Source organism: Syngnathoides biaculeatus, chromosome 12, assembly GCF_019802595.1.
Source record: "Syngnathoides biaculeatus isolate LvHL_M chromosome 12, ASM1980259v1, whole genome shotgun sequence".
Lineage (NCBI taxonomy): Eukaryota > Metazoa > Chordata > Actinopteri > Syngnathiformes > Syngnathidae > Syngnathoides > Syngnathoides biaculeatus.
Genome location: NC_084651.1, coordinates 30,098,813 through 30,123,101, shown reverse-complemented (window position 1 = coordinate 30,123,101; position 24,289 = coordinate 30,098,813). Strand labels below are relative to the sequence as shown.

At 42.8% G+C, this 24,289-nt stretch overlaps 1 protein-coding gene across 16 annotated transcripts in view; it reads right to left on the bottom strand.

Moving 5' to 3' along the window:
* nvl (nuclear VCP like) overlaps positions 1–23,772 on the bottom strand; it is a 167,483-nt gene extending 143,711 nt beyond the window's left edge. For 4 of the 16 annotated variants that reach the window (XR_009797373.1, XR_009797372.1, XR_009797374.1 and 1 more), the window contains exons 1-6: positions 17,435–17,575; positions 13,644–13,729; positions 11,689–11,756; positions 1,277–1,329; positions 982–1,072; positions 827–869 (exon numbers count right to left, since the gene is read on the bottom strand). Coding sequence is in view for 9 of the 16 variants with exons in the window: in XM_061836665.1 (XP_061692649.1) it covers positions 827–869; positions 982–1,072; positions 1,277–1,329; positions 11,689–11,756; positions 13,644–13,729; positions 17,435–17,444 (351 nt within the window). In the remaining 7 variants the exon portion in view is untranslated. Of the gene's footprint in view, positions 1–826; positions 870–972; positions 1,073–1,276; positions 1,330–11,688; positions 11,757–13,643; positions 13,730–17,434; positions 17,576–18,549; positions 18,858–19,243 lie in introns of those variants that run through there. The other 12 variants (XM_061836665.1, XM_061836667.1, XM_061836666.1 and 9 more) reach the window with 10 other exon arrangements.
* Positions 23,773–24,289: the final 517 nt, after the last annotated feature.

Below are 24,289 nucleotides of genomic sequence, written 5' to 3'. Positions count from 1 at the left end.
GCGGCCTCACACTCTGCTGCAAAGCACTCAAGTAAGAGTTTTAGATCACAGCTTGATGAAGCCAACAGAACCACATCATCTGCAAAAAGCACAGATGCTATACTGAGCCCACCAAACGGGCTATACTGAGGCCACCAAACCGGACCACCTCTACGCCTCAAGTGTGCCTAGAAATTCTGTCCATAAAAGTTATGAACACAATCGATGACACCACCAATATAAAAGTGGACAAGATTGTGTAATATGGTCACCTAGAGCTGCAAGGAATACACAGTTTTCAATGTCCTCTCAGCATAATTCCCGCCATACATGCCGCATGTCTGTTTTTGCACAACAATGATAAAAGTCCTGTTTTTGTATGCATCCCTCCATTTAAAAACATCAAGCACTAACGATTTTCCTCATACTTTTGAGATTGCAGAGTGAATGCTGCAGGTGGCAGCTAGCATGGAGAGAATGTGTGGCACCAATGAGGAAATTCGAGGGTAATAGCCCTTTGATGTATTTTGAGAGCGAGAGCAAGAGCGAGAGAGATCATTTTGGGAAAATTTGGCATTAAAAGCTATGATATGAACTGAAAAAGTTTGCGGAGAAAATTAATGGACCCAACCCTAATCTTGTATTTCACATCACAATACAATATCACATGTTACAAGAAATAAAGGCAGTCATCTTTTCCGATATCGTGCAACCTTACATGTGATAGGGTAATTTTTTTTAGAGATATTTAACATTGCATGGAATACTTCCATTCAAATTTGTTTGACATTTGTATTGTTCTCAATGGTTTTTCCCTCATTGTGAATAGTGACAGATGATAACTTACAGTTTTCTCCAGGATATCTTCTGAGCTGTTGCAGCTATCGACACTGTGAACACCAAATGGATTGATGAAAGCACCTGCTCATCGACCCACACGTACAAACCCACATGTGCACACAACCATGCAGACATCTCTATGAACACACGTACACAAATTACCCAGGATCACTGTGAATGTGCTTGGCTCGCTTAGTCAGGTGGCCATTTTCCACATCATTCAGTCCATACTCCATTTTTATTGCTTGGTACACTAGAACCAAAATGATAAGGAAATCTTATTGGAAAAGCTAAATCTTATGTAATGAAATAAAGTATAGAAATATTTTTATAATACAGTAACTGGAATGTGGGACAGCATTGTCCAAACATTTTTTTTCCACATATAAAGACAGTTCACATAATTACAATCAAGCAAAATACAGTGAAATGGCGGAACTATCTTTATCCTACTTACCTTTCTCAACTTGAATTCGGAATGCTGTCTTGTTTCTCCGACCATACTCCACTCTACAGACACCAATTACCAAACAAGTCCATTAAATCAGCACCATAAGAATGAGACCCAAGCTCAAGTTAAAAATAAAATAAAAATAAAACATGACATTAACAATTAAATAATATTAAGTAGATTAAGTCTTAACATTACTGCCAGGAATGAATTCAAATTAACCACATACCCATAAAAACTACATTTTTCAACATCATTCTTCGTTTAGAGTTGGCTTCTCTTGGCTACTGGCATATATGTGAAAACCGCAGCGTGCAGCAGAAAGCCAAGCCAACTCATCTATTTCTAATGAAGGATGCCCATTTTGGTGCGCTTTCAAAATCATGTGCTATCATGTGCCATCACTGGGATGATTTCAGGAGCTTTCTGAGTACCCATGAGTACATTACCAACAACCAAGTCTGCCTGGATCGAGATGCATTAGCTCTTGAATATGTCAAAGTGGTTATTGCTGTTGTTGCTGCCTTTGGCTTGCACCTTGTTGCTCCATTTCATGCAAAGACATTTCAAGCAAAGCAACACATACAAGCCTTGCAGAATTCTATGCATCTCGCCACAGTGATCTCCAGAACACAGACGTTGATGAAAAATTCTTCTGTTTTCAGCAACGTACTTTCAGTGGAATTTTTTAGATTCTCTTTGATGTAGTCATGTCAAACTACAAGCTTGATGTAGTCAAATCTGTCCAAGAGAGGGCAACTACACATACCAAAGAATGTGTATCTTTAGCAAACAGAATTCTTCCCAAAATGACTGATGTCCTTGGCATTCAGAGGGGCAAATATGGAGGATATGAGAAAGAATATCCAGTGTATGTACAGGCCCAGAATATCGACAAGGCTCCTGTTCACAACTTGCAGTTGGAAAGACAGTGTGGAGATACAGATCAGCGGCTAAAGAAGAAGCCTAGTTTGGACACTGTATCTCGTGGCAATATACTAAACCTGACTAAAGACTTGCGACAAAAGGATGCTTCAAGTGATTTCTGTAAAATGGGCCCAGTGGTCAAGATTATGGATAGTATTACTGCAGACTGGAACAAACACCAGCAGGATCTTAGAGCTGCTGGTCTTATTAAGAAGGAAGCTAATCTGCTGCATGTTGAGAACAGAAAACTAAATATTTTGGAAAGACTGAAGGACCAAGGCTGACCATTCACAGCAGCTGAACATGTTGATGAGTACCTTCAGAATACAGCAGATAACCTAAAGACAAAGACTAAGAGAACGAAAGACGAAGTAACATATGCTAGAGATACCTCAGTGTCACTACCCAGAACAAGCCATGTCTTCAGGATGTTCAACACTGAAGGTGAAAACCAGAAGATGTCGACACCTGAACAGTTTGGTGACAATCTTAAGGTTCTGTTAGTTAAGACAAAAGACAGATCTACAGTTACGCTGTCAGACTTTTGTTTGGGCATGGAGCAACTCCCCTGACACTACATCCAATAGCTGTATGTGAATATTCTAACTAAATATTTTGGAAAGACTGAAGGACCAAGGCTGACCATTCACAGCAGCTGAACATGTTGATGAGTACCTTCAGAATACAGCAGATAACCTAAAGACAAAGACTAAGAGAACGAAAGACGAAGTAACATATGCTAGAGATACCTCAGTGTCACTACCCAGAACAAGCCATGTCTTCAGGATGTTCAACACTGAAGGTGAAAACCAGAAGATGTCGACACCTGAACAGTTTGGTGACAATCTTAAGGTTCTGTTAGTTAAGACAAAAGACAGATCTACAGTTACGCTGTCAGACTTTTGTTTGGGCATGGAGCAACTCCCCTGACACTACATCCAATAGCTGTATGTGAATAGTCTGACATGTGTCAGACATACAAGGATGCATACTGAATATTTCTGCAAAATTATGATTTTAAGGATATAGTCATGTCTTTCATAAAATGAAAGTAGCCACAAGAAGCAAAATCACAGAGAGAAATAACATTTAGATATCTTCTTTATGTACAATAAAGGTTTATTTAAACTCATTCCCGGGTGTTTTCCTCCAAAAAGCCATTTATAGCCTTCCCCGAATTACAGTATACTATATATAATACACCAAAAGAAATACATTGACGGCTGGGTGAGTGGCCCACGTGACTGAAATAATCAAGATGGCTGTGGAAGAAATGCAGATGTAACATAACTAAGTTCTGTACATTAGTCACCCGATTGAAAAAATAAATACAACTAATACCATTTGCAGGATGCATTGATCGAAGATCAAAGGATTTTGGACTCTAACTCGCTCCCGAGGCCATGCCATCACTGCTACGCCTGTTAATGCGTCTTTTTGCAATCGATAAAGTGAGATGCACTCCTTGTTCCAACCTCCATCCCCCCACTCGGAATTGGTAGGTCGATCTCTGCCTGTGTGTGAGGGAGCACGATTTTTTATTCATTATTTTTTTTAACACTATGGATGAGGAGGACCTTTGTAGGAAGGAACAGGACCGAAATGCACTCCCACGTCAGCCTCTATACGGCACACAAAGTTTCTGGGAGTCGTGAAGACCAATCTCCACAGCAGTCTTCAAATCAGTACTGTGTTCCTCGATCACAGTCTGGTTTGGTGCTGCTATAAAAAAAGACAAACTCCAACTGCAATGGACAAACAAAACTGCTGAAAAGCTTTTGGTACCACTCTACCAACCCTCAAGGACTTAGACGCTGCCATAACTATGGACAAGCCCATGAAAAATCCTCTTGGGACCTTCCACATCCTGGTCAAGAGGTCTTCTAACTCATTCTCTTGAGTAGGCACAACCAAACAATCCAAACTAAAACTAGCACACAATCCAACAGCTTCTTCCCGATTGCAATTAATTTCTTAAGCAGCTAACTTACAATTCCACTGCAATATGCTCCCAATTTTCTGTCTCGAGTTTGCCGTCACATTTCTGTCAGCCTATACTCTAATTGATTTATATATTTTAAATCAGAAGTTATTCACAAGTTCCTTGATTAGGATTTTGACTAAGTACTGTGGCAATTACCAGATTCAATTAATTAATTTGGAATGGATGAAGAACTGTGGAAACTACAGAGGAATAAAGATGATGAGCCACACAATGAAGTTATGGGAAAGAGTAGTGGAGGCTAGACTCAGGACAGAAGTAAGTATCTGGGAGTAACAGTATGGTTTCATGCCTAGAAAGAGTACCACAGATGCACTATTGGCCTTGATGATGCTCGTGGAAAAGTACAGAGAAGGTTAGAAGGAGCTACATTGTGTCTTTGTAGACCTAGAGAAAGCCAATGACAGAGTACCAAGAGAGGAACGATGACACTGCATGCGCAAATCTGGTGTGGCGGAGAAATATGTTTCAATAGTACAGGACGTATGAGGGTAGCAGAACAGTGAGATGTGTCGTTGGTGTGTCAGAAGAATTTAGGGTGGAGGTGGGACTGCACCAAGGTTCCGCGCTGAGCCCCTCATGTTTGCGATAGTAATCGATAGGCTGACAGACGAGGTTAGACTGGATTCCCCTTGGACCATGATATTCGCAGATGATATTGTGATCTGCAGTGAAAGCAGGGAACAGGCGGAGGAACAGTTAGAAAGCTGGATATACGCACTGGAAAGGAGAGGAATGAATATTAGCCGGAAGTAAAACTGAATATATGTGCGTGAAAGAGAGGGGCGAAGGAGGAAGAGTGAAGCTCCAGGGAGAACAGATAGCGAAGGTGGACGACTTCAAATACTTGGGGTCAACAAAACAGAGCAATGGTGAGTGTGGTAAGGAAGTGAAGAACAGTGGAACAGTTGGAGGAAGGTGTCTGGTGTGTTATGTGACAGAAGAGTCTCTGCTAGGATGAAGGGCAAAGTTTACAAAACAGTGGTTAGGCAGGCCATGATGTACAGATTAGAGATGGTGGCACTGAAGAAACAACAGGAAGCAGAACTGGAGGTAGCAGAAATGAAGATGTTGAGGTTCTCGCTCGGAGTGAGCAGGTTGGATAGGATTCGAAATGAGCTCATTAGAGAGACAGTCAAAGTTGGATGTTTTGGAGACAAGATTCGAGAGAGCAGACTTCGATGGTTTGGAGATGTTCAGAGGTGACAGAGTGAGTATATTGGTGGAAGGGTGCTGAGAATCGAACTGCCAGGCAAAAGAGCGAGAGGAAGACGAAAGAAAAGGTTGATGGATGTTGTTGAGGGAGGAGATGAGGACAGTGGGTGTTAGAGGAGGATGCAAGAGATAGGCTTAAATGGACAAAGATGACACGCTGTGGCGACCCCTAACGGGACAAGCCAAAAGAAAAAGAAGAAAGAAGGATGAAGTTGCTCGGAGATATGCCTGCATCGCTTTCAGTTTGAGATGATTTTTAGATTACGTGTTGTAAATCAAATTTTTAATTTATGAGGCACCAGGTCAGTTTTCTGTGTGGAACACTTTGGAAAATTGACAAAAAAAAACTATCAACTGTTGATCAATTTCATAAACCGTGAGGTTTTCTACAAAGAAAATCAAATTTACATTCTCAGTTCCGGCAGCTTGTCGACTCTACAGACAGGGTTCGTACACTTCCAGAGAATCAAAATTCCATTACTTTCGAGGTACTCAATACAAATATCCATGACTAATATTGGATTGACTGATTGTGGTAGACAGTGATATTTCAGATATATGATCGTGTGTTGTGTTTGAATATGTGCCAAAGCTTACCAATGTAGTACGCGCATCATGACTGTGAAATTTATGGTTATTAAAAATATAAAGTATAATTATATGGTTAACATATATTTTCATCTATATAAAGATAACTTGCGCTCGAAAATTGACGTTCCATACACTAGTGGTCAGAGAATGGGGTTCAACCCACTCTTCATGTGGCCTATGGTTGAAGGACTAGCGCCTTCACCACAAAGCCATGATCAGCTCCGTATAATTTTTAACTTGGCCAAAAATAAAAAAGTATTTGTTTGCTGTTACCCTTCCCACCAATCAAAATCATAGCTACCCAAAGTATTTTATTGATGCATTTGAGGAAGTCTTTATTTTTTATTTAACTGGAACTCTGTGGTGTTTATCCAATACAATAAAGGAAGACTGCATTAGGTGTATGCTTAGAAGTTCATGTCCTCAAAAAACACATTTGTTAATTTTACAAATGTTTCTTTTTATTTTGGAAAACAATTCTTAGACAATAAGGGTACTTGTTTCAATTACATCAGGAAGTGACCAACTGTTCTTCACGGCCTGTAGCTTTCTCGTCCAGTTCTTAGTTTCATGAACAGCTGCTCTTTTTTTTGTTTAGCTGAAGTTTCCAGTCGACTGGGAACAGTTGCAGTAGCGCCGGTCGCCATGGCAAATTCATTTTCCCCAGAGTCAGCTCTCCCACAGAAGAAGTTGGAAATTGTCAAATTCTCTGTCTAATCCTTCATTTTCCTAGACGTTGTGATGTGCTTGGACGACCCAAGCCAAATATTTTTTTATTTACCGGACTTTCCAAGACCTGGAAAAGTCAACGTTTCTTCCAATGATATACCCGAAATTCCCTGACCCATACAAACCCTGTACAGACAAAAAATGGATGCATGTAGTGAATTTTATAGTTTTAACGAGAAGATAAGACAACTGATTTGGGAAGCCAAGTTGTGACAAAAAAAGAGGGTCGTGAGCATGGGGTGGCCAGACGCGTAGTGGGATCGCTGTTCTCTTTAATTTCACCCAAACATGCAGAAGTATGTATTTTTAGAAGACTTCAAGGTTGCACTTACAAGTGTTGACCAAGGTCCAGGCAGATGGGTCAAGCTTTCGGGTTCAGCCTGAAGGAACAGATGCTTGTCCGTTCAGGCTGCTCTTTGACAGCTCTGCCTCACCTCGGTTAGGGTGAGACCATGCAGCTTATTCGGGGAGGTATGGGTGGACCTCACCAGACCCAAAAACGCTGGGATCCGCAAGGAGGAGCGCGTCAGACAGAGCAGTCGTGGCTATACCCTCTTGTCGGTAGATTGCGAGAGGCTGGCTGCTTGAAAAGTAGATATTGGGGTAAAAAAAAAAGTCTGGGCAGCCCTGATAAATTACAGTGGTACCTCCACTTACCAACATCTGTAGTGAAGAAAAATTCAGGTTAGGAAACACCTCCTCACAAAAATATTGTCTCTAGTTACGAAGGGAAAGAAATGGTCATTGGATTCCCCAAATTCCACGGAAGGTAAATATCCTGTATCCTGGCTTGTGTGCCACGATAGAGCTGTTTTCCCATTGACTATCGCCATGGCATCTTCCTGGCATTCCAATGGGTAGGAGGGACATCAATCTTTACCCATGATGCACATGCTGTATCCTGGTTTGTGTGCCGTGATAGAGTTGTTCTCCCAAATCATCGCAGCGTTATCATAAGCTAATAGATGTTGGTAAATTACAACTTTTTTGTTTGTGTTTTGTGAGTTTATTCATCTTTCTTCCCCATGGGCCCGTGAGTTTGTTTGACTTTAAGAAAAAAAAAAACGTTGACTACAAGGGCTAGTTGTGCAGCCTCTTTGAAGAGTGTCATCACTACTGCCAAAGAAATGGGGAAACCTTGAAGGAACGTGGCAGTTCAAAGTGGTTGAAACAAATGTGAGATTGTGGAGGATGATGAAAGAGAAAATAATGCGTCATAAAGCACATGGAAGAGTTATGGAATGTGGGAGGGTTGCGCAGTTCACAGAGATGGAGGAGCTGCTACAGATTGTAGCCGAACAGAGGGGCAAGAAGCTGGGCAATTAGCACTGTGGCGGTTCGGCGACAATAATGAGGAATATAAAGGGAATGAAGACTCTTGGAATTCAAAAAATGTTTTCTCACAGATGGCACAGAGGATGAAATGCTGTGGGGAGGAAGATGGGATCACTGTTCATGAACCAGAACTGAACTAAGACATAAATGATGAGTTCCACAGCGATGCAGGAAAGGTAGCTACGATGGCTCTTTTTCAGATTAGAGATGAGTCAGATAATTCTTTTGAAGGCTTGGCCAAGGATGTGTAATATAATGGATAAACTGCACTTTGCACAAATGTTTTATGCACAAATATTTAATGCAAAAAAAAAGTTTCTGCACAAAGTTTAACTTTAAGTGCCACTGAAAAATAGCAGGGCGGCTGGGGGCTGCAAGCATGATCAAGATGGATAGCGCTTACACATTGAGTACTATGTCGATTGGTTGAAGCCAGTTGGCCGCCATCAAAACGCGGAAAGGACATGGTTTACAGGTTGGATTATGGTGGCATTTTTCCCCTCAAAGTTTGCCATGTAGAATTAAAACTGGTCGTGTGAGCTTGACATGTTTTCAGTTCTGGTAACATGAAGTAACAAAAGATTTTTAATTCGACTTGGTAACCCAAAAAAGGCTAAGTCCAAAGGAAAGACATATAACACCGTGACTACCAAGTAACCTTGTATATTACCTAGGGCTCGATTTCCGTGACGTTAAGTTTTCCCAAAATATGTTGTGAAGCACTACCATCATAACATAGCAAAAACTAAGCATTTTTTGGTCATAAAAACATAAAATGTTAAGTCAATCAGTTAGTTGGTTCCTTATTTTTGGAAATAAGGACTCACAATGGGCAAATACAAGTTAAAAGCATTGTTCATATGTTGTCTCTGAGACATCTTATCTCAGAGAGAAAATTTAAACTCGCATTTGAAAATCAAATTCAATTTGCAGAGTTCTGTATTATGAAATTCATTAAAAAAAAAAAAAAAAAAAAAAACTTTTCTTGCTTATCCATTGAATAAGTATGGGAAAATATTTACATCGCTTTTTCGCGAAAAACCGTCGGCCTATAAAAGGTGAAGCAGAGAGTGAACAGTGAACAACAACCGTAAACAAAACTTCGTTCAAGTGAATTAAGCTCAGAAAATAAAAAACCCTTTACACACAAACGTTAAAAGTGTCACAGTAAACCTTTTTAACTTACCCGTGGAATTTTTTTCTCACAGCCACGAAACCTGCGATTAAAGCAGTTAGTTGCTGCACAGGTCGGCATGGTTGTTTTGGGAGTATCAAAATGGCGGATGCCGAATTCAGTTTTGGTGCCCAATGAGCCATCCAGTCTTTTTTTTTTTTTTTTTTTTTTTTTTTTTTTTAAGATCAGTGGGCAACGTAGAGCAGACCCTCCCACCCCACGCCATCTTAAGTAGCGCACGAGAGGCTGGCTGCTTGAAAAGTAGATCTTGGGATAAAAAAGTCTGGGCACCCCTGCCATAGTCGAATCCAATGGTCCAAATAAGCGAATGTTATTTCCAGCAGATATTCCGGAAATGTCAAAAAGGCAGTGTGGCATCCGTGTACATGTGTACTTGTCCGGAAGCATCAGTGTTGATAAAAAGCTCCGTCGACAGCCATCCTCGTCCTTAAAGGAATATTATCGAAAACCATGTCTGACGATGTAATCCTTCTCTCAGAACGTAACAAAAGATCCGCGTCATGTACGTAATTTAGGGGTTCTCAATATGTGGATGTGTGTGGGACGCCGTTAGAGGTGGCGCGGGCCGCCATTTCCCCCGACGCGGAGGTGGGTCAGGTGGGGAGGTGGTTGGCCGCGAGTGGCTGCACCTGGGGCAGGTAGGAGAAAGGAGCTTACCCCCACCGGCCACCGGTGTATGGACACCCCTGACATATTTACTTCGCCAGGCATGGGTCCTCCTGAGTATGCTACATACACAAGACTTGTAGAAAGGGTTAGGAAATAAAACCATTATGGATCATTTTTAAAACTTCATCGGGTTCCTCGTCTGTCTGTCGGGGTGTCTGTTGTTACGTAGAAGTGATCAGCATAACGTCTAAACATGGCTCGAAACGATATGATAAAATGGGCCCCGGTCGCTTCACTCGCTTCAAAAAGAGCTTCAGTCTCAGAAGGGGCATCAGAAAATTCTGAAAATCGCTCCTGTTCATCTGCCATTGCATTTGGCACCACGTGATTTCTATGGCGACTGCCCCAGTGTGACATCTGCAAATAACGTCACAGACAATGTGGACACTGGGATGTCGAGTCATACTTTCACTACTTTGCGCTTTAATAAAACACTCCCAGCTCACTTTTTCCGACTTGTATTATCAAAGTGATATCATATGTAGTTTTCATAATAATAATTTTAAAATGTATATTTTGGTGTCAGACAGAAGTATCTGCAAGCAACAGTATGATTTCATGCCTAGAAAGAGTACCACAGATGCATTATTTGCCTTGAGGATGCTCGTGGAAAAGTACAGAGAAGGTCAGAAGGCGCTACATTGTGTCTTTGTAGACCTAGAGAAAGCCTATGACAGAGTAACAAGAGAGGAACTGTGGTACTGCATGGGCAAGTCTGGTGTGGCGGAGAACTATGTTAGAATAGTACAGGACTTGTACGAGGGCAGCAGAACAGCAGTGAGATGTGCTGTAGGTGTGTCACAAGAATTTAAGGTGGAGGTGGGACTGGAAGCAGGCGGAGAAACATTTAGAAAGATGGAGGATGTATAAAGAATATTATTAATGATTGCTGTACGGACAATTTTTTGAAAAACATAAAATAATAAATACAAGTGGAAACCTAGCAAAACAGAAATATAGATGATTCCCAATATTTTGAGAATATGGATAGCAGCAAATTGGTGGTACGTGGTAAAAAGGTTTCCCTGACTTTTTAGGTCATTTTTGGGGGTGTGCGCATTAGACACGAGAAATTACGGAACATGTAATTATGCACTTCTACTTACAAAAAAACATAATATTTTGAAACGACTTCCGGGACGGATTATTTTCGTAAATCGAGGTACCACTTCTATCGGGTTTTAGATAACGAGAACATTTTTCCTTTAATGTTGACAAGTCCCACAGTCCAACTGCTCGTGTTATGTGGGCATAGATTGTTGCGATTATCTCATTGTTTGCAATAACATTTTTATTTTCTTCTCTTTGTTGGCACAATGAACAAAGATTCAACAGGCATTCAGTCACAAGTGATGGTAATTCTACTGTTCAAAATATTATATAGGGTTCCCTTGCTACTTCACTTTTTGCGGCTTCAGATGTTCTCAGACATCCTCGTTGGTAATCCAGTTCATGTTAAGAGTGCCACAACAAATGCACTGTCTCCTTGTCCTTGCATTCCCATGGTAACACGGGGTGAATGCCGAACTGACATCTTCATGTTTCATTTGCTACAGTACTTTCTTACTCTTGAAATTTAGCATTTTCTACTTTATTCTACTTTATACTAGTATTCTAAAATTGTACTCTTGAGTACAATATTTGGCTACTCAAGCCATCACTGGTTATTAGACTGGTGTATGACATGCTTGTTGAGAAACTGCCAGAATTGGAACAAAAACGGCCAATTGTCAGTCACTATGTGCTGGCCCTTACCTGTACTGTTTTTGAAGTTCTAGAGCTATAGTGCATACATCCACTTCACTACAGCTGGAAGCCAAATACTGAAAAACAACAAAATAATGCAACAATTATTAGGGTTATGCATCGGTGTATCCCAATCCAATCTTTGATATTGATATGTGATCTCAGCAAAAAAACAAGTATCTGACTGGATAGGATGTGCAATCTCAAACTTTACCACTTTCTCCAAGAAATCCGTTCCATGCTCCATTTCAACACTTTGGCTGGCATCCAGAGCCCATGTGATCACGAGAGGTTATTAGGTTTTAGCAAAGGGTAAGAGTTGCTTGCGTGACTCCATTTAAAAGGTTCTTTCCCACAGGAAACTTTGCAGGAACTTCCCTATCTACCATCAAAGCCTGCACACTATTCCCACATGGAAAAAAAAAAAAAATACCAGGATATGGACGGTTCCCCCTGGATTATTTCATTTACCCTGATGGGTATAGTATTCCGATGATGACCAGGAACTCTTTGAATGCGTGGGCCGTGATGAATGCTGATTAGTTAACTTTACACAAACTGGCATTATGTGAAGTAGCGGAAGACTAGAAATAAGGGAGCAGTCATGCAGCGTGACAGGGAAGCCCCAACGCCAAGCAGCCATATGGGGAACGAGGGGGGGCCTCAGGAACACCACCAATAGGCAAGTGAACCCTCGCATCCCAAGTGGCCAATGAGCCAGTGTTCAGGCTGCCAGGTACTGCTGCCGAACAGCCATAGACCCACCGCTCCGCAAGAGATGAGTGTATATGGTGCATTCAAAGTAAGGGGAAGAGTGTGTGAAATCCATTAAAATCCTGGGGGCCAGGCTGGGCAGGATCCTGGACCAGGGAACAACACTGAAGTATTGAAAATCAGTCTGACACCCGCACTCCCCGACTCCACACTACCCCCTCGAACCAATTAAATAATGGACCTTTCTGAGCTGTCAATCACTCGTCAATAATAGCCAATCAGATAGCCACCTTATCTTAACCTCTAGTTTGACACGCCCCTGCCGCCATGTTGTCCCACAAGCAATACTCGGTCAGTAGCGTGCACTTGGAAAAGTTAATGTTTCAAAGAAGTGCTTTATACATTGCAGGAGAATAACTTTTACTTTGTTAGTGTATCACAAACCTGTTGAATGAAGTGTGTAATGTTTTATTCCGAAGAGTCGAGTTAGTTAGACTAAATGCGCGATGTCGTGCAAGAGAAATGTCTATTTACCCATTTGTATCTCATCGGACTTTTAAGACAGCGCACTGGGTTCGATTACGAGCCAAGTCAAATGAATACACCCACTAACTTATAAAGACTACAATGATATTACTCGTGATCTTTCCATGTAAAAAGTACTCACGCTGTTTTACATGGGCACTATTTTATCCTGTTGGATTTCAATATGAAGTTTGTGAGGCGTCAAACTTTTTTGCATCGATCGCCAACATTTCGGTGTAACTCTGACATAGCGTCCTGCTCAGTCCAAAATCTTAATTCCGTGTACATATCCTTCCCTGAAATAGTTGAGACCTCTTTGTAGAACTCTCTTGGACAAGTCTGACGCATTTGACAAAAAACATACCCCAATATTATCGGGAATACGCAATAGAGAATAGACTGTTCAATCGCCATTTTGAAAGCTTGTGGGACATGGCTAAGGGGGCGCAGCTTAACATCAACATTGGAAAGGTCCACTAGAGGGGGAAATAAAGAAAAATTACAATTACTAGTGTTAGAGTGTGCAGCGTGAGTGAATAAGAGGCATAGCTCGTGCATTTTAGGTTCATCAGGCAGGACAGCCACACAGAGAGGGTCGCCACATCTTGGTCCACAGCACTGATACTGGGAACCTCCCCATATTCCAGCTATCACCCATTCCGCCCGCCCACACTCCCCAAGTGTGGGAGGTAGAATATTTTAGGAATAATATAATTCCAACATACCTGCTCCAATCTCTGTCGAAGCCGAGCATCCACGCAGCCAACACCTCGGTTCTTCATGTCCATTTCATTTATTATGTCTAATGAATCTTTCAAGAGAGAAAAATGGGGAGGGGGGGGGGTGTTAAAATTGCCAATACATCTAGTTTCTTTCCTGTAACTCAGTACTTCTCAAAAGGCGGGAGTCGCGTTGTGATGCTTGAGGAGGATAGGGGTGCGGGGGAGCAATGTGTGAGACGCTGAAGAACATTATTTGCATCATGTGAGACTCTGATTTGATGTGTATCAATTTTCAGGGAAATTGATGCGCTTTGTATTGCAATTTTTTTGGTAAGTTCATTTTAGTTGCTGCAGCCACATTAAGGCAAGGTAAGTTGATTTTAGTTGCTTCAGGCATACCGAAGGGCGTTCAATTTGCCTATTCAGAATGATCAAATGATAATTTGCTCTCTCAGGTGGATCAAATTACCAAATACCTGGAGAATAATAAAAGGCGGTGTTACATATTTGTGGCATCCAGCCACAGATTTTGATCGCCAATAATAGGTTTTGCCATTTGCTTCACAGAAATGTGAAAATGTGGTACTTCAGTGAGTCTGCTCATTGATGCCACCACTTTTCTCTCTCATAGGACACTGGCAAATATCAGTGCAGTGTCTGGAGTGACGCGAATTCCCCATCAATTTGTCGTGGTGAAAAAGATGAGTCGAAAGGTAAAGCTCTAAATTTACTGGTCAATCTATTTTCCTACCCTCAACGACTCTAGCAAGCAGTAGATCCTGACCTAAATAGCAAGATCATGCATGGAAGCTGCTGAAATAAGTTTGGTTCGCTGGGTATTATTCGGCCCCTTTCCTTTCAGTGTAGCAAACTCACTCCAGAAGTTCAGTAAGGATCTCTGAATGATTCAATGTTGACTGACGATGATAAATAGTATCCACCTGTGTGTAATCAGGTCTCCGTATAAATGCGCCAGCTCTGTGATAGTCTCAGGGTTCTGTTTAGAGAGCAGAGAGCATCATGAAAACCAAGGAACAGACCAGGCAGGTCTGAGACACTGTTGTGGAAAAGTTTAAAGGTGGATTTGGACACGAAAAGATTTCCCAAGCTTTAAACATCTCAAGGAGCACTGAATAGCAATCATATTGAAATGGAAGGAGTATCAGACCATTGCAAGTCTACCAAGACCCGGCCGTCCCTAAAAACTTTCACCTTGAACAATAGATATCCATAAAAAGACTAATTTAAAGTTTGCCACAAGCCACCTGGGAGACACACCAAACATGTGAAAGAAGGTGCTATGGTCAGATGAAACCAAAATCAAACTTTTTGGCCACAATGTAAAACAAATGTTTGGCGTAAAAGCAACACACTTATCACCCCGAACACACCATCCCCACTGTCAAACATGGTGGCAGCTTCATGGTTTGGGCCTGCTTTTCTTCATCAAGGACAGGGAAGATGGTTAAAATTGATGGGAAAATGAATGGAGCCAAATACATGACCATTCTGGAAGAAAACCTGTTGGCGTACGCAAAAGACCAGAGACTGGACAGAGATTCATCTTCTAACAGGAGAATGATACAAAACATAAAGCCAAATCTACAATGGAAAGGTTCACAAATAAATGTATCCAGGTGTTGGAATGGCCAAGTCAAATTCCAGACCTGTATTCAATCGAGAATCTGTGGGCAGAGCTGAAGGCTGTTGTTCACAACAGCTCTCTATCCAACCTCACTGAGCTTGAGTTGTTTTGCAAGGAAGAATGCCAAGAATTTCAGTCTCTCAATGTGCAAAACCGATAGTGACATACTCCAAGCGACTTGCAGCTGTAATTGCAGAAAAAGGTGGCGCTACAAAGCATTAATGCAAGGGGGCCGAATAATATTGCACGCCCCACTTTTCAGGTTTTTATTTGTTAAAAATGTTTAAAATATCAAATAAATTCCGTTCCACTTCACGATTGTATCCCACTTGTTCTTGATTATTGACAAAAAAAATTTCATGTTTTTATGTTTGAAGCCTGAAATGTGGCAAAAGGTTGAAAAGGTCAAGGGGGCCAAATACTTTCACAAGGCACTGTCGTTTTGATGTCACACACCTTCCAGTTTAGAGAACAGGTGCCATTTTGTATGGCTGAATTCGAGTCAACAAACCATAACTAAGTAGCAATCAGTTCAGAAAGGCATATGAATAGGGGTGCACTGCTATGTTATAGGTTGCTCACACGAAAGTTGGCGTTGGAAAGAGTCTTTCTTTCGACTGCCAGTTGTGATCAAGAACCAGTGCGAGAAAAATTAGCAGTTATCAAGAGAACGGCGACAAATGTGGCTGTCTCATATCAGCAGAGAAGATCTAACAGCCAAATCATTCCCTTATGTCAGTTTGCTCGGGGTATTTTGTTTTGGTAGGTATTATATACCTTTTAGAATTTCACACTTACTTAGCAACAAGTTCTGTGAAGAAGTATAGTTTAGGGCCAAGGGCCTACATAATACTTGTGTGTGAATGCAATGCATGTCTTTCAAATTCTGCATTTTCTGTCAGCCGACAAAAGCAACAAAAACTGAATGGAATCCCGCCCCACTGTACTCTATATTGAATCCGTCTTAATCTTTATTTCACTGTGTCACATTCGGCTTGCACTTGATTTTCTCATCCACCACAAAGTGATTGTCATGTGCACATTTGCAAAAATGAAAATCATGAGCTACACTTCTTTCGTTGGTATAATCAACAATTTAACACAACACTGACTGTAATCACGCGAATGAATTCTTTCAACTCTCAAAAATCACTAAAAGATGAAGTGGCCTCAGCCTACATATTTAAATTGCATTGTGCGGTACACTAACCTTAGCAGTGTGGAAACACAGGTTGCTGACAATGGATACCGCCACATCACAAGCCCAGCCATGATGAATTGGTTGTTGGCCTCCAGACCTTTGTAATGTACCTTTCCGACTGGCGATCATAAGCTCCGCCCCCTTTACTACAGATCCCATGTCCCACAAGCTTCCAAAACAGGGACTAAACATAACAGCTTTGAGGTCGATTCTCTATCGCATATTCAAGATAATATTGCCGTGTGGTTTTTGTGGGGGGAAATGGAGACTGAATAGAATATGTTTGAAGTCCCTTCTCTATCACGTATTCAAGATAATAATGCTGTCTCCCCCCCCCCACCCCCTCCCTAATGCGTCAGACTTGTCCAAGAGAATTCTACAGAGAGGTTTCAACTATTTTACACAAGGATATGTACACGGAATTCTGATTTTGGACAAAGCAGGACGCAATGTCGGAGTTACAGTGAAATGCTGGCGATCGATGCAAAAAAGTTTGACGCCTCACAAACTTCATATTGAAATCCAACAGGATAAAATGGTGGAATCGTACAGCACATGTAAAGCAGGGTGAGTACTTCTTACTTGGAAAGATCATGACTAATATCATTGTAGTCTTTATAAGTGAGTTAGGTTTGATTTTCTACAAGTGCATTTAAACAATGGTGATTAACTCAGTCAGAACCGTAGTCACCACATGAAAAAATTTGACTTGAATCGTAATCGAACCCAGTGCTCTGTCTTAAAAGTCTGATGTGATACAAAAAGGCAAAGAGACATTCCTCTTGCAGGATATCTCGCATTTACATATCACTAACTCGACTCTTTGGCATAAAACTAGATTCAGCTGGTCAGTGATACACTAATAAAGTGAAAGTTGTTCTCCTGCGATGTGTGAAGCACTTATAATAATTAAATCAAAATCAGAGATAATACTTCTCCCTCACTTACCGTCGAACATACAGCCTTGTGTTTGTTGATATTGTCCAAATTTAGTTTTATGTGTGGTCTTCCACAAGTCTTAATCCATCGTAGACACTTCGTCAACTGTGTTTTAGGCTTTGGAAAATGAATCAACCGGACCCCTTGTAACCTAGCAGAATATATTTAATCAGAATTTCATCTTCCCCAAGCGCATCTGAGGACCATTTTCTTCAAAACATTAACTTTTTCGAGTGTACTCTACTGACGAGTAATGTTTGTGGGACAACATGGCGGCAGGGGTGTGTCAAGCCAGAGGTTAGGACAAGGTGGCTATCTGATTGGCTAATATTGTACGAGTGATTGACAGGTTGGAAAGGTCTATTCTTTAGTTGCTCCATGTTATAGGCGCTTGTCGAGAAGAGGAGATAGTTGACAATGTCTGGACAGGTTACAGATGCCCACGGTTCGAAATTCTTGCTTCATTTGTGTTTCTCCAAGGCATATGGGTCGATATTATCAAAGCACACTTGTTGTCATAATGGTTTCTTCAAATATCTCTTTCCAAAACTTTTTAGCCATCATGCGTCACTTTTAACAGTTGTACGAACATTTGTGTAACTCCAGTCAGTATCCAAACGCAATAGAGTGAACGGCGCATCAGTAGTGAACGCATCCAACATGGCTGCGTGCCCGGATGAGGTCGCGTGGTCAAAATCTATACACTTCATGATAGAAGAGGAAACCCAGCCACAAATGGTGAAATGAAGAAGTTTCTTGGGACTAATTTCGTCACGTTTGACCTCATATACCCAAGCTCATAGGAAGGGCTGCACCTTGATTTGATAGCAAATGCCATGCTCCTGAACAGATTTGAGCAGATTTTGTGATACATTCATGCAGAGGATGACTATTCCATATGATTATTTACAGTGTGTGTGTTTTCCTGTACGGGAAGAAAAAAAGGTGAAAGAAAATATTTGAGAAGCACTGGTTTAAGTTTTAAAATGCACGTGTTGTAGATTGAGAGCTCTCTAAGTAAAAAATAGAAACAAAAAGTCGTTGTCACACCAAAACTTACAAAAAACGGATGGCTTAAACGCCTTTCAAGGATGTATATATCTGTTATTAATGTACCCCCTCACCTTTACAATTCGAATCTTGGAAATTCCTGTTACGAAAATACAAAGGAAAGACTATACCCCGGTCGTCGTCGTCGTCTTCTTCTTCTTCTTCTTCTTCTTCTTCTTCTTCTTCTTCTTCTTCTTCTTGTTCTTCTCTTCTTCGACGTGGAATAAAAAAATTAGATGGCGCACCGATCCCTTTCACGTGTTAATTCAGCTTCGTTTTCCGGTCAGGGCAAAACACTTCTTTGGGTACTATTTCACGTGAAAGTTGGCATCCTAACAATCGTACATTGTGGAACATTATAACGTTTAATTTAATTGGAATAAGTTAGGTTGAGCTTTTTTGGTGTGAATATGGTTAATTCTTGTTGTGCTCTTGTGTTGGCTGTCGAAACCGTGCATGCGGTTGCAAAAAAGTAACGTTTCACAGGTAACGGTGTTTCAGTTTAACCTTCATAATTAATTATTATAATTATGAATGTGGAAAATATATAATTACAATTTCTATTAATGTGTTTGGAGTATTACATCTAGGTGTATTAGAGGCTTCTATCCCAAATATATTTCAGTATCACAGGCGTATATCACAGCTTCATCACAATTATTTTGTATCACGATCATCACAATCGCAGTTTATCACTATTATTATGTATTGCAGGTTGTATACAGTACTGTTGGATATAAATGTTACTGTGGTGTTTACATAACTCACCCGCGGGACCTCGATTTGGGGTGCGGGGTTCCGCACGGACTGTTTTTGTTGTTGCGCTGCCGGAGTAAAGGTTAACAGAGTTCCCGCCGTTATGCGAGTAGTGTTTTGATGTCGAACAAAAAGCAAGTTGTGTTGCTGTGTCCGACACTCCGCCTCCGACTCCTTTTCTCCGGCGCTACATTACAAACTTATCTCGATATGTGTATAAATTAGTCGGAAGTGTACACTAAAGCTTACGTTTCAAGTTCAGAGAGAAAGATACCAGTTGTTTGCGGAAGTGACGCCACGAATCATGTATTTTTTCTCACTGGTGGGCAAAACCAAAAATGGCGAGTATCAACAAAGCGAATTACTGTCGCATGAAATCTCAACAATGCTCCGAATGTACGATGTCCACTTTTTAAAATAATCCTGTATCACCAGCACTATTAGTTTCTGCATTCAGTTTCGTTCAGCGGTCCCATAATGTCCAGGGCGATCCGTTCCATTGCCGTTCACACTCAGACTGATCCCATTGGAGCTTGTGGTCTTTTATGGGAGCGGGCTCCGGATGCAGAGCTGGTGTACGTTTGGCACCAGAGACTAACATCTTCCCTCATTCGGTACCAGTAGTATTGCGTTCTTAGTCAGGCCATGGTCCGCTCAACTCCAAAATATCCACCCACAGGCCCTTCGTCTATCTTACTCATCACCACCGGTTCTCGCTTGCGTGGCAGCACGATTTGTGGGTAGAACTCAGTATCATTAAGGCAGGAGAAGCGACGGACCAGAACCCCATTTTGAAGGTATAGCTGTTTCCATTGAGACCAGTACACCTTGACAGCTGGACTTTATGGCGAAACCACCGCCCATGGAAGACTGTCTTTCATTCAGTATCATATTGGGTGCAATATCAGTCTCCGCATCCTGGGCTTGACTCAGCTCCCCCATGGTTCAGCCAGAAAACAAGAGAAGCAGTACCAGGATTCTTCCCAATCAGTTTTACAATGTATACATTAGTCGGACCGTTATGGGTCAAAATCTTTGTCTCAGGTGAAGGGGTGCTTTGACTTACCCCCACTGAACACAGTTCTGTAAAAGCCGGCAGTTCCTCCACCCCCACTGGATTCAGTTACCGTATCAAGCGGAAGCGCTCCCACCCCACTGGACTTGGCAACAGAGAGCTGAGGTCAGAGTCCACATTACACTGGACTGACTGATGAGTGACGCCTCCAGGAAGCGTAAATGGAGCCTGTATTTTGCAGGAGCAGGACTGTCGTCATGGCCTTTTAGTGAGGCGTTCAGCATTGGTGTGCACCTGACCCGGATGGTGGTAAATCTCAAAGTTGTATTTGGCCAGGTTCTCAAGCCAACGAGCTAGTTGTCCTTCCAGCTCTCTCATTTTTGTCAACCAGTGCAGGCTGCTGTGATCAGTGCGCACCATGAAAGGACGTCCAAGGAGGTACTGACGAAAATGGATGTGAAATCAACAATTGCGAGCAGTTCTCATCTTGTGGTGCAGTAGTTCTGATCAGTTTTTGTCAGCTTAAGACTGCCATATGACAGTACACACTCTGTCCCTTGCTGGATTTATGAGAGCAAGGAATGTATCACCTGCATCAGTGTTTGGCACCATGTCACCATGGTCCAGTGGATAGCCGAGGACAGGGGCTGAGGTGAGGTGACCGTTAAGCTCATCAAAAGCTGCTTGGTGCTTTGAATGCCACTGGAAGTGAGCATTCTTCTTCGTCAAATTATGCAGTGGTTCGGCAATCCAAGCAAAGTCCTTTAAAAACCGGCGGTAGTAGGAACCCAGTCCGATGAAGCGTCGGACCTCCTGGATCGATGCTGGCAAGGGCCACGTTCTGACTTTTTCCACTTTGCTGGGTTCAGTGGCCCAGATATGCAACCTGGCGACGAAATGGGCAACATTTGGCTGGTTTCAATTTCAAATTAACTTGCTGGAGTCGCTCGAATAGCTGGCCCAACCGCTGAAGCATCTCCGGTACATCCTTGGCCAGCACAATGATGTCGTCCAAATAGATCAGGCAGGTCTCCCACCGCATGCCAAGCAGTACGCGGTCCATCAGCCGTTGGAATGTTGCTGGAGCATTGCAGTCCGAACGGCATGACATTCCACTTGAAGAGGCCAGTACGAGTGCAGAAGGCTGCTGCTCTGCGGGCTCTTGGTGTCATCTCCACCTGGCAGTAGCCTTATGCGAGATCCAACGTGCTGAAGCATTTGGCAGTGGAGAGTGTATCCAGCGTATCCTGGATAAGGGGTAGCGGATATGCGTCAGTTATGGTGCGTTCGTTAAGGCCTCTGTAATCAACGCAAAGACAGTAGTTCCATCCTTCTTACGTACCAGAACTTTGGGGGAGGCCAAGATGCTGTTGCTATTTTGGGCGACACCATTCTCCAGGCTGTCGGGTATCTGCCTGTCCGCATCCTGTGGTTTTTCTCTCCTCATCCTCTGTGGCGATTGTTGAAAAACGGGCACCCGGGCATGTCAGGATGTCATGTTGGACCAGATTGGTTCGCCCCAAGTCAGCAGGCCCTGATGAAAACAGGTGCCCATAACTACAAAGCAAATGCTTAAGTTGAAATTGCTCGTGGTTATGGAGCTCGGTGGTGCTCTTTGCATAGAGTTCCTGCAGGTGCAGAGGGACCACAGGCGAGCTAGCCAGTGCCTCGGAAGCTGGTGCCACACTGCACAACTTCGGCTGGTTGGAGCAGCCCAGCAACGGCACCTTCTTTAATAATCACAGTCTTGTTGCCAGGGTTATAAAGGCAAAGAGGTACAACCTTGGACGGCCTGGTGTTGACCAAGACTCTGGGAATGAGGACTTTGTGCTTCTCAACAAAACCTTTGATGGGGCTAAGCATCATGTCTCCTTGGGCTGCCACACTCCTGTGTACATTGCCTCTCACAATATACTCTCACCCCGGTTCCACTGCAACAGTCTTGGTTATCCTCACCGCCAGTCATTTTGGCCTGGGTCTGTATGGTAGTAGGGCACATGTTCATCAAAAAGAATGATGTGGTGCCTGCCAAAGTCAAGGTGAGCCTCATCTTGAATGAGGAAGGGATGCCCGAGCACTACTTCATTGCCTGTTATATCTGCCACTATAAAATCATTGATAACTTCCTTATTACAGAGATTGACAAAGATTTGGGCTTCACCTAGCACAGGCACGTCCCCTGGTCCCACACCCATCAAGGTCTTAACAGTCGAAAGCTGCAGGCGAGGCCTCATTTGTGGGTGAATAGCCTCGTAGTAATGTAGAAGTAGCACACTCCTTCGGGCCCTGCTGTCCAACACTGGACATACTTTCAGCTTGTAAATTTGCACGGCTATACACATTTCTCTCTCCTGGGAATTGAGTTGGTGCATTGTTGATTCAGGACTGTTGCAAGGGGTACTCCTCAATTGTGACGTCCTGGTGATGTGTTGAGCGGAAGGACACTCTTTCTGGATGTGGCCCCAGCCATGACAGTTGTGGCACCAAACTTGTAACGATTTTTTTTTTTTTTCCAAATTTCTCCGCTGGTTCACTGTTGAGGGTGTGAGCGGGCCACACAGACTGGAGGAGGAACCGGCTGAGGAGCAGTACCGTCATCATTCTCCCGTACGACAGCAGTACGTGATCACCCTTCGACAACGTGGCGGGCATCCTGCCGCCTGGCCTTGGTGACATATGACGCAGCCCTTTTGGTGGTCTCTTGGCAGCGGGCTATTTCATTTGCTTGGGCAAGTGTTGCTGGGCGCCTTTCTAGCAGTTTCTGAACTACATCCGCATCTCCTATCCCCATTCATAAACACTTTGACAGCTATGGAGTCTTGCTCGCTCTCTGTCCTGTTACTACTGTACGCCACAGCTACTCTGTCATAAATGTCATCCCGGAATGCATGGAGGGCTTCACCAGGTCTACGCATCTTTTGCCTAAGCTCCACAGCAACTGCAGCTGCATGGTCTGGAGATGGGCAGTTTCCAGCTCATCCACTAAACGGTGGTAGTCCCACTTAGATGAGCGAGGATTGGGTTGGATGATAGCCCCCGCAGCTCCAACGAAGCAGAACTTTAGTTGTTTAGTCGTGTTTTTTCCAGACAACTGATTGGACTCTGCACAACATTTGAACCTGTGCAGGAATTCCCTCCATGGTGGTGGTTGTGCCGTCATATTGGCCTGGTCGTAACATCGGGATCCTTTCCATCGGCTCATCTCCCTCTTCAGTGTCAGAGAGGGGTTGGCGAGGCGAACAGTGCCTCGTTGGTAGCTTTGAGCGGAACTGAGTGCAAAGAAGAGTTTGCTGGATGTCTCCAGCTGCCCCTGGACTACACTCTTCTGGCTTAAAAAATTGTGGTGTGTTATGCATAAGACGTTCCATATAGTCAGAGGAGAATGGGTTCGAATTTGTCATTTGCAATAGTTGGGAAGGGGCTGAGCAACTGTGTGTAGTACTTCCTGTTTCGTGACACTGGCTTTGATATACGTCATCAGCAAAAGGGTTAGAGCGGGAAAAGTGAGCATTTCCTCCCCATCAGCAAGTGTGTTTTCACAAGTTGCGTCATCCAAACGGGTTATAATCTTCATATTTCTTCACCGTCCAACATTGTTTAGCTTCGCGCCCACACCTGGCACTCCCAGAAGCATCACTCATCGCTATATTAAGAATCAGGGGGCTCTCCTCGGGTCCGACATATTCGCAAGGTTTGCGAGCAGCAGCCATCACTTGTTAGCTTAACTCTGATGAATAAAGAGAGTACTTTACCGATGATTGTGAAAAAGAGATGACGCTCACCACTCCCTAGACAACGTGAGAAGGTCCCTTCGTGTTCGCCAGTGTTAATCTTTCTTGCTCCGGTCTCCTGACCGTAAGTCAGGAGATGCAGGGGAGACGTCTCTTCCTGGGCCAAGGTTGTCCTCCTCGGGGTTAACTCCCTTCTCGGGTCACAACTCCAAAGCACAATGGCGGGGCAGTAATATCACTGAGCATCGACTTGCTGTTATACTCTGTTTATTTGCTATTTACACACAACAGTTCCAGATCGCCGTGAATCAA